Here is a 9,961-nt window from a genome sequence, read left to right on the forward strand (position 1 = left end):
GAAGGGCGATTCTAAGGAAACGCGGCTCACCCTCATGGAGGAGGTGCTGCTGCTGGGCCTCAAGGACCGTGAGGTGCGGCCGGGGACGCTGTACAGGGGGTGCCCGAGGGGACACCGGTTTTTGGGGGGTGCTTTGGGGAAGAGGAGCCTGATGGTGGGATGGGGTCAAGGGCGCTGCAGGTGAGTGTGGCTGCGGGCTTGGGGACGGAGGGGACGGGGGACGTGATGTGGCTGTAATAAGCTCGGTGTTTTGGAGGAGGTAGGGAAAAGGTGCACGGATTTTGGGGAGGGGGAACCCGGCAGAGTTTGTAGCGCTGCCCTTCGGTTGCGGGGTTCGCAGAGGAGCTGTCATATAAATACATATGGGAGGGAATACAGAGAGCCTGGGGCAAGATAGGGACCTGGATATGGGAGCCGGGGCTTTAGGCCAGCGTTGGGCATGAAGGCCTGGGTGAACCTGGCACATTCATCCTCGTTCAGGTTACCCATAGCTCTAATATGGGAGATCCCTCTACTCCTGTGGGTTTTGTCAGACAGGACTCTGGTACTTACGAGGTCCTCCGGTGCTCTAGGATGCTGAGCAGCCCTTTTCTACTAAGACTTTGCAGAGTAATGCATGTGAAAAATACCATAAAATTGGGGGGAGGGTTATATGACAAAAATGGGCCGTGAGTAATGAGAAGTGTGTCAAAATGAAGAAATGGCATTATTAAATAATTCTGTGTTTTTACTGATTTAGTAGCCTAAAAGTTTACCATGATACTGTGACTAAGTCATTTGGGGAGCGTGTACTTCCACCGGTGTGTTGGATTTTTTTTTCGTTTGAAAGAGGCAATTAATATAGAAAGCACACACACTGCAGAATGTCAGTTCTGTCAGGGAAGCAGTTTAATTTGACGTGTATAACGAAGTGTAATACACCTTTGTTTTAGATATGAAATATAGTATGGATTTGATTAAGCAACGTGATTTTCTTTTTTGCGTGACGAGTAAATTAATCCGGTTCGTTGATTTGAATGGAAGTCTCTTGAAACTCTCCATGTTCAGGAAGACAAAGTAATGGGGGAGGGAAGCTGATAAGTTATATGTTCTTTGATAGGGCATTGCATCTAAAATTTACTGGTTGATAGTGAATAAAGAGTGGCTTTCTTGATTAAAATTTGCTTTTTTAACACGTCACAGCACCAAGCCTGACTGAGTTCAAGCAGTGTTTGGACAGTACTCTTGGGTGCATGGTGTGACTCTTGGGAATGGTGCTGTGTAGGGCCAGGAGCTGGACTCGATCCTTGTGGGTCCCTTCCAACCCAGCTTATTCTGTGACTCTGTGATCTGTGCGTATACCTGCTACAATACCATTTCTTTTCTCTCTCAGGCTGTGTGTTTCAGGGCATATTCTTGTAGTCCCATTTTTTCAGGTGGACCTTGCCGTGGCATCCTGATAACCTCAGTAGACAGTGATCTCTTCTTCTACCTGTGAAATTGAAGGCTTGTGCATATGAGCATTTCTCTTTCTACACGCCTGAGTAGTTGGGGGAAAGTAAACTAGGAGTGGCAAGAGCAATTGCTGTCAGGATTGCCTTGGGATGCCTTACCTTGGGAAGGTGGTATAAACTGGGTGATCTTACAGCTCTTTGTTTTTTAACCAGGCCTGTGTGTTAAATTTGCTGAATCTGTGGGCATTATGCTGTAAAGATTTCATGGTAGGGAGCGTTGTGTCTGCCTAGGAGGAGTATGTGGCACAAGTCTTCGTGGCGTATCAAAAGGCAATAGTTAACATCGGGTCTAAAAGTCTAGCTTTGCAATGGTGGGCATCAAAGTTATGAATTATCTGACTTTGCTGAGTACAGCAGTGACATACATTGACCTAATATTCCTTTGTATAGAAGAAGGAACTGAATGGTTACAGTGGCATGGATATCCATAACTCCCTTGGGATTTTGCGGTGGAGACATCGGACAAAAAGAATGAAAATGTCATCTCTAGGACAGGGGGCTTAGATGCTGGGACTGTAGCACATCCTGTTTGTGAGCTTTGTTAGACAAGAAGCATGGGGATTTGGGCTTTGGTTCTGGGTCTGCTTGTGCCCCTATGTACAGGCTACACTATTCAAAGCACTTGTCATGTGTTTTCCTTCCAAAACTGGAAGTAAAACTATAGGCTCGTTTTCCAAGATGAGTTATTTTTTGTTCTCTGTTGTTCTAATGTTAAGTAAGCAGAACTAACTTACTTTACACATATGGAAATGTTTTTTACAAAGTCTTTACTTCCAGTAGAACTGATTTACCGTAACATTTGAGTGAGACTTTCTCAAGAGAGCAAGCAGAGGAGAGGAATATAGGGTCTGTAAAGTGTAGTTGTGAAACTATACAAAGTCTAAGGGACAGGCAAAGGCAGGTTTTTGAGATGCAAGCTCAATTGAAAGCCTGTAAATTTAAAGCTGAGAACATCCTTCCTGTTTATTCCAACAGGATAGAGCAATTTAATGTTTAATGTAAGAAAAAAATACAAAAAGTAGACTGGATTGGCCAAAGAGCATTCTTTGGCCAATCAAGGACTCTGTTTTTGCCGAAGAACATGTTTCCCTAAAAAAAGCTGCTTTCTCAGAAAAGTCAGTGATAATGCATTGATGACATAGCTTTCAGATTTTCAGGTGATTTTTTAAATGAAATTAAACACTAGTGAATATGGTTTAACTTCATGTAAATCGTATACAAAATACCTCACATATATGGAGCTACCTGTATAATTTCTAAGTGTACATGGAGGAGTCTTTGCTATTAGGAAACAGTTTTTCAGGAAGATCCATTAGTGATGTATTGATGAGTTCAGTGTTTCCAGGAGATTGTTAGATATTCATGTGAATCCTGCTTTCAGGGTCGTGCAATGGTCATAAACAACCACAGCAAGACTCTTGAGTTGTTGTCTGGTTGCTGCTGCAGTATGGATTCAGCCATGGGAATTTCTGGCAGATGTAAAACAAACACACCGCCCCTCAATCCGATTCCTTATGTGTGAACACAATTAAATGCGTTTGAACATGCTTCTTGGACATGGCCTTTTTGTTTGTTAATGTTGTGTCCCCCACCAGGTTGGCCTAATTCAATTGTACGTAACGTGTCTGTTCTGGTTGCTGTTTTCCACCAACAGTTCTTCTTACATCGCTATCTTCTTTCTGTGTACACCTGACTATTTCTGTGTTCCAGAGTCAAGACAGGTTATAAGGGATATGTGCTGAAATATTTGCATGGTTGCATAACATGACAGATGCGGTGTCCTTGGAGGAGCAGGTAATAAACTGGAAGAAAATACATTACTAAAGTTTTTCAGGGAACCATCACAATTACCTGCATGTATTTGGAAACCCTTTAGAAATGTGTCTGGAAAAGAGAGTCAGGTTCATCCATTTAAAGCAGAGCAATAGCCAGTTGCTGTAGGAATAAAAAGCATGCACTGAAGTAAACCAGTATTAGGTAAAAAAACAGTATTGTGACAGGATAGGTCAAAGCCACAGGAAAAGGGAGTTACAGTGTAGAACTACTGAAGCAACAGAAGGGAGTGATGAATATTAGAAGTTATATTCTAACTTACTTAAAAATGATAGCTAAGGGATGAGTACATGGTAGGCAGTTCATTACAGGTCCTCCAGACATCCTGTAATTCAATCCCATAAAAATTGAGAGGTTGTGAGGTGGCCCTGCTGTGTAACTGTTGCTCCATTGAATTTCATCCTTGTAGTGTTTCTTTTGCTTGTGGGTTTGGGGTTTTTTTCCCCACGTTTTTGAAATTTTCTCTTGGTACTTGTTGGGAATCTATTCAAATACAGCAGTGCACTCACCTGCTTTTATCGTCTATGCAATTGCCACAGCTAAACAAATTGAAGCAGCTAGAGAGACCTGGCACACTAAGATAAAATATTTATTTGATCTGTAACTAATTCCTTACTTGCTGAAAGAATACTCATGTAAAGTATGCTGAAAAATATCTGGCTACTGCAGTCTACCACAATGTTAAATATTTCTTGGATTTTTTACCCTTTCTTAGCTGAAGACTTAGATGTCATTTGTGGAAGTGAGGTAGTGTTAAATCACATTATTGGGTACAGAAATTATCTTGGATCTTTGTTGCTCATGTTTGGCCTTCAAAAATTTCATTAATTACTGAAGATTTGGTTTTGCAGCATAGCTTTGTGTCCACAGAGGTCACATGAAGGTTTCCAGCTTATGATATTTTTCATTGTATTGAAATAAGCTACTAGGGAACTAGTGTGCCTGCTTCAGATGGGGTATTCTGTATTGATCAGATTAGTACTAAAATGTAGTTTCTTTATTATTCTTACAAATATGAGTGTCTGACTTGGTTTCTGAATGTTATATTTTAGTCCTAAAGGTACTTCTGTGAAAGGTGACATAGGAATTTTGAAAACATTTGAAATGTGGGTGGTGTTTTTCCTGCTCTTAAGATTTGACTTACTGAAACTGATAGTATGATGCAGAAGTCTGAGGGGATTTGCCTTAACAGATTTTGAAAAGTCTTCTTTGTATCCTTTTTAGTATTTTTTTCCTCTCATTAAAAAAAGTTTTAGCAAGAGGCTGAATGTCAACTTAGAAGCGCCCAAGTTTTGGTGGAAAATTTCTGAGGCAAACAAGTGTAAGTTGAAGAGGAATCTACTGGGAATTCATTCGCATTGCAGTTGAAGAGTGATGTATGAATGTGTTGAAACCTGGACAAAGACATGCTTTTTCTCAAATGTTCAGGGCCTAATAACAACAAAGTGTGTAATGTCTGTGGTGAAAAATTCTTTCTTTCATAGTTGCCTACCTTTTTGGTCTTTTTAATTTTTTTATCTCATGTCCATAGATAAATTACAGGAGAAATTACGTAGATAAATTACTAGGAGAAGATAGGAGGTGTGAGAGGAGGAGTACCCCAATTCTCTTTGCTACAAGATGAGTGAAGTGCCTCTTTACCATGCTGCTGAATAAATCCTGCTTTTGGGCTCTTTGGAGGATATGCTGATTTTGAATCATTTGCATGCAGTTGGTGTGGTTATCCCTGCTCTCATAGCATGGTTGATCTGTAATCTATATTGTTTTTCTATGGATAAGTTTGAGTGTGGCAAAGTCCCTTTTTTATGGCAAGCTGTCTAGAGTAGGGCAAAGACAAAAACATTGTCAGAGCGTTTTTAGTAGTGATTTCCACTTTTTTAAGTGCTCTTAAACAAAGCTTTGAGTGCTCATAAAAACACACCATAACTCTTCCTCCTCTCCCTATAGGAAGCTGCTTTTATTAAAAATTTTGCATGAAGTATATATAAGAAAGTTTTGCTCTTTACTGCTAGAAGGGAAATAATCATGACACTGGAAATAATACTTTGTATTAAAGAAGTAGTGGTATTTTTTCGGGTGTTCTTTGATCCTAATGTGGACAAAGTATTACAGCACTTATTTCAGTTAGTCAAGGTCCATGTAGTGGGACTTTTTTGCAAGGGTACAAAATGACCAGACTAAGTGTTGCAGACAGTATATTTAAGAATTACTTTCTTACAGGTCAAATAATTTCTACAGCACATACTCATCCCTGTGTTGCATTACTGGGAAGAGGGGAAGCTAGTCTGGAAGAAATGTGTGGCTTGAGTTCCGCTGCACAGACAACATTCTCAGTCGGTTTTTTCATAACTTTTAGTAAAAGAAGAAAATAACTAGCCATGTGCCACTTTTAACTAGTTTTTTTTCTAGCTTGCAAAGAGGTCTTAGATAAATTTCGTAACTTGCTTTCTCTCAGAATTATTGATAAAATCTTACTGCGGAAGGATTTCTCATGTGCTTTTCAGACATAAAAATTATGAGATTGCACAGTTCTCAACTGCTCTCTTCCTCCAGGTGCACTGCATGTAAGCCTGGATGAATAGGAGCACAAAGGTGTGTGGTACTATCGCTAAGCTGCTAGTCTGTGTGAACCGGCGTTGTGCATTCCAAGTCTTTCCCATCTCTCCCAGTACAACATATACTAAACTACTGCATTTCACCCTTTTTTTTTTTTTTTTCCCTTTTTCCTTCCCTGTTTGTGATGAACCATTGAGATAATACACCCTATAAGCTAGTAGATCTTTGTAATGGGAAAGGTGTTACATTCAAAGCTCTTTTTTTATTTGTGGATGTTACATGATTTATTCATCACACTAGGAAATTAGCTGTCAGGCTTTTTGCATATCTTTCTCTTGCTGATACTCTTTTAAGCGCTTGTGAGCTGCTTTTTGCTCTATGCTTTCTAGTCGTCTGCCTTTATGGTCTTACTAGATAGCATCATGTAATTATGTTATTTGGAGTCCTTAGCTGCTAGGCTGTCTTTTGTACATGGTTTTAGAAAAAGGTTTGTATTAGCTTGTCATTCTTGTATAGCACAGCACATTGCACTTTCATTTGTTTTATTTCAATAGACACTTGGTTTTACCGTGGTGCTTCCACACTGGGCAGTTTCTACCACGAGAGAAGCATTCTGTACATGTTGTGTTGTAATTTCAGTGTTCTGTCTTCTGCAGTGCACAGTGACCCAGGCAGGTATATGATACTCATTGTGTAGCTTGAGGTGAATGTCAGGTGGATGTTCTGTCTGTACTGATCGCTCAGGAAGGGCTAACTGCAACAACTTTGCCTGAGCTGGGTATTTAAATGGAATTCCTGCTTTAGCAGCTTCTATGGCTGAGACTTTCAGTTTGGAGTTAGTATATGTTAAATACTAAATGGAGGAACTTGTTCCTTTTAATGTGAGAAGAGTGCAGTGGGTGGACTTTTATTTAATCTCACAACAAAGATGTTGACATGGCATTATTATGGAATACTCTGTTTCTTGAAAATTGTTTGCACCTGGACAAGTGAAACAAGTGACAAACTAGAAGCTTGTTCTGAAAAAATCTGAAAGAAGGATGGGTGAGATTTGACAAAGAAAAGAGGAATCTCTCTCCCTTATGTACCCTGTTTTTTGAAGACCCAAAATATGACTCTAGAATGCCATCCATATTAACGACCAGATGCAGATTACTCAAAATTAAGCATTGTGCATCTCCCCAGTTTGAAATAATACAGCATTTTACCTGTATTATTTCTTTTACAGTGTTTTTAATTGTGACTGCTGTAAAAGAAAAGGTAGAAGAGAGGAGGGTAGATGTTTTATTTGGGGGCAGATACACTGTATTTATAAGACTGGAGGAGGGAATTATATTTTAATCAGTGTGGCCTAGTTAGTCAAAGTTAGTGAAACCTCTATCTCTTATTTAGCCAATAAGGGACCTGCTTTGTCTGTATTAGAAAGACATACCAGATTCAGTTTTTCCTACTGTTTTTAAGAGAAATGTATCGGACCTGTCTGGGGTAGAGTTGATTTTCGTCATAGCAGCCAGTATGGTGCCATGTTTTTTATTTTTGGCCAAAACAATGTTGATAACAGAACAGTGGTGATAACACGCACCCTGTGTTTTCTGTTGCTGAGCAGTGTTTGCACAGCATCAAGGCCATCTCTGTTTGTCACTCTGCCACCCCCTCAGTAGGGTGTGCAAGAGGCTGGGAGGGGGGACAGCCAGGATGGCAGACCCCAGCTAACCAGAGGGATACCCCCGGCTGTGCAGTGCTATGGTCAGCAATAAAAAGAGAGTAGAGAGAGCAGGGTAGATGGTCATAGCTTGGGGACTGCCTGGGCATCAGTCTGCTTGTGGGAGGTACTAAGCGTTTAGCATCACTTACTTTTGTTTTTTTCACTTAGGTCTTCCCATTCTCTCCCCCCATGCCAAAGTGACTGGGGCAACAGTTATGTGGGACTCAGCTGCCACCCAGGCTCAGCCCAGCACTAGGAGACACTAAATTCTAATTAAACATTTATTTCATATAAATACGAGATTTTACATTAAGTGCCTTTAGGAGGTAGAGTAGAAATCTGTTTGTTGAAATCAAAGGTTATTGAACAAACTAATTAATTACGTCTTAATTTTGCACCAATATGCAGAATAGAGATTGGACCCTGATGGAAGGTGGCTTTGCAAGAGTCATACAAATATTTGAAGTCATTATCTGCTTGTGTATACACTTAATCATGAGGAAAGTTGGGCTTCTGAGTTTGTCTTGTCATTTCTAAGTGATCAGTCAGACTCTTAAATGTTGATTTAAACAGAGGCTTCATAAGGGCTCAGCAGTATGTGTGTGCTAGTTGGTTTCTCCTTAGCAAATTTAGGTTTATTATCTTCATTTTAATGAGAGATTTGCCTGTGTAACATTCGCCTGTGTACATGCTTGAAAACGTGGGCAATAACATTTGGCTTTAGTGCTTTCAGCACCTGACAGCAGTTGCTATGTGTTTCTTATTCCTAAATGCAGTGGCAGGTTAATCAAATACCTGACAAGTTGCTTGTCAAGAATACTGCGCTTTGTAGAATATGTATGCGTGCTTTCCTAAAGTATTTCTGTGTTTGACTGTCAGAACGTTTCAGAGATTTCCCCCACTAACTTACCTTCTATTTATAACTAGAGTACAATTTATGTTCCAGTAAAATGACTAATGATTTCATTTGCATGAAAAGAGGAAATCAGGAGGGACTGGAGTCAAACATCAAAGTCTTTGCCTTGTAGTATTCCAGTAATAAACACCCCTGCAGTCTGACTTGCCTTTTTCGTCTTAATTTTCAAAAGTTTCATAGGTTAGGATGTATTATTAGATGTCCTGCAAGTTTCTGGGTTGAGAAGGTGGTGGCTTACTTGAAAAGTCAGATCTGCAGGAAAGAGCTAGCTAGGTGTAGGTTGAAAAAGACCTAGTCTAATGTGGAGAGGAATCCAGTTTATTTAAATTGCACATGACTTGAAGTTTGAATATTTTTCCTTTGACACATGAGAAAATTCAGAGTATTTCTATAGCAGTGTTTTACTTGAATATTTTTTTAGCATTTACTAAAGTAAATGCTAAAAAAAAGGGAAGTTTTGGGCATCTTGTTTTTATCTTTTTAGTGTTATTATTGAGTTTCCAACTTGAGAGGAGCTGTTGACTCCCTGGAAGTCATAGAAGCCCAGCAGAGAGACCTTGACAAATCAGGGGATTGGGTTTCATTAACTGCATGAGGTTTAACAAGGGCAAGTGCCAGATTCTGCAGTTGGGTTGGGGCAACACTGGATGTAGGGGGGAGTGAGATTCTGGAAATGTCTTGGGCACATAGTGAGATTGTTGGGGGTGTCCTGTGCAGGGCCAGAAGCTGGGCTTGATGATCCTTGTGATTCCCTTCCACCTGAGGTTATGGGTACAGGATATCATGGGATATGATTCTGTGATTTCTGACTGATGACTGGTAAAAGGGATGAATGTCTCCTAAAATTATTTTGTCTTTATAATGTCCTCAAAATGTTTTTTCCAGCTATTTCTTTTACTGGATCTGAAATTTCTTTGTTATCCATTTTAGAGATATCTGAAAAATGAAACTGTTGCTTTTGGTTATTAAATACATTGTTTGTCTGTATAATACATAAAAAATAGCCTTCTCTGAATGCATTCATGTCAAGTGAAGCTGGGTCATGTGTTTAACCAAATGTTTTAAAACAAGTTGATCTGTAGAAGCAGTGAAAATCAATGTATGATTGTCTCGGTTTTGAAAGACAGGTGTCTGCTAAGGAAGGCAGAGGCCCCCCTTGAAGTGGCAGATATAACCCCTTTTCCCTCCAAGTTATTATATTTTGAAATCAAGAGCCTTTAGGCGAAGATGTGGGAAAATAGGAATAACAGTTCTTTACTATATATATATATATATGTATATAACCAGTCAAACAAAACAACAACAACTATGGCAGTAACAGCAAACACAAACCCAGTGCCAGCCTTCTCGGCTGTCAGGCTATTTCCCCTCGGGTGCAGTTCCGCTCGCAGCCGGCAGGGGCGCTGGCGGCTCCCGGTGAGCAGGGCAGGTGCGATGGTTCCCCCGCGGCTGCAGGGG

General features: G+C 40.2%; 1 protein-coding gene across 1 annotated transcript in view; it reads left to right on the forward strand.

The window, feature by feature from the left end:
* The first annotated feature begins 6 nt into the window (after window positions 1-6).
* The window catches only part of GOLPH3 (golgi phosphoprotein 3), a 40,204-nt gene continuing 30,249 nt past the window's right edge, over window positions 7-9,961 (forward strand). Inside the window, exon 1 of the mRNA XM_017727363.1 lies at window positions 7-73. Within this exon, the coding sequence (XP_017582852.1) occupies window positions 35-73 (39 nt within the window). The 5' untranslated portion in view covers window positions 7-34. The remainder of the gene's footprint in view (window positions 74-9,961) is intronic.

Source organism: Corvus brachyrhynchos, unplaced genomic scaffold (assembly GCF_000691975.1).
Source record: "Corvus brachyrhynchos isolate BGI_N302 unplaced genomic scaffold, ASM69197v1 scaffold140, whole genome shotgun sequence".
Lineage (NCBI taxonomy): Eukaryota > Metazoa > Chordata > Aves > Passeriformes > Corvidae > Corvus > Corvus brachyrhynchos.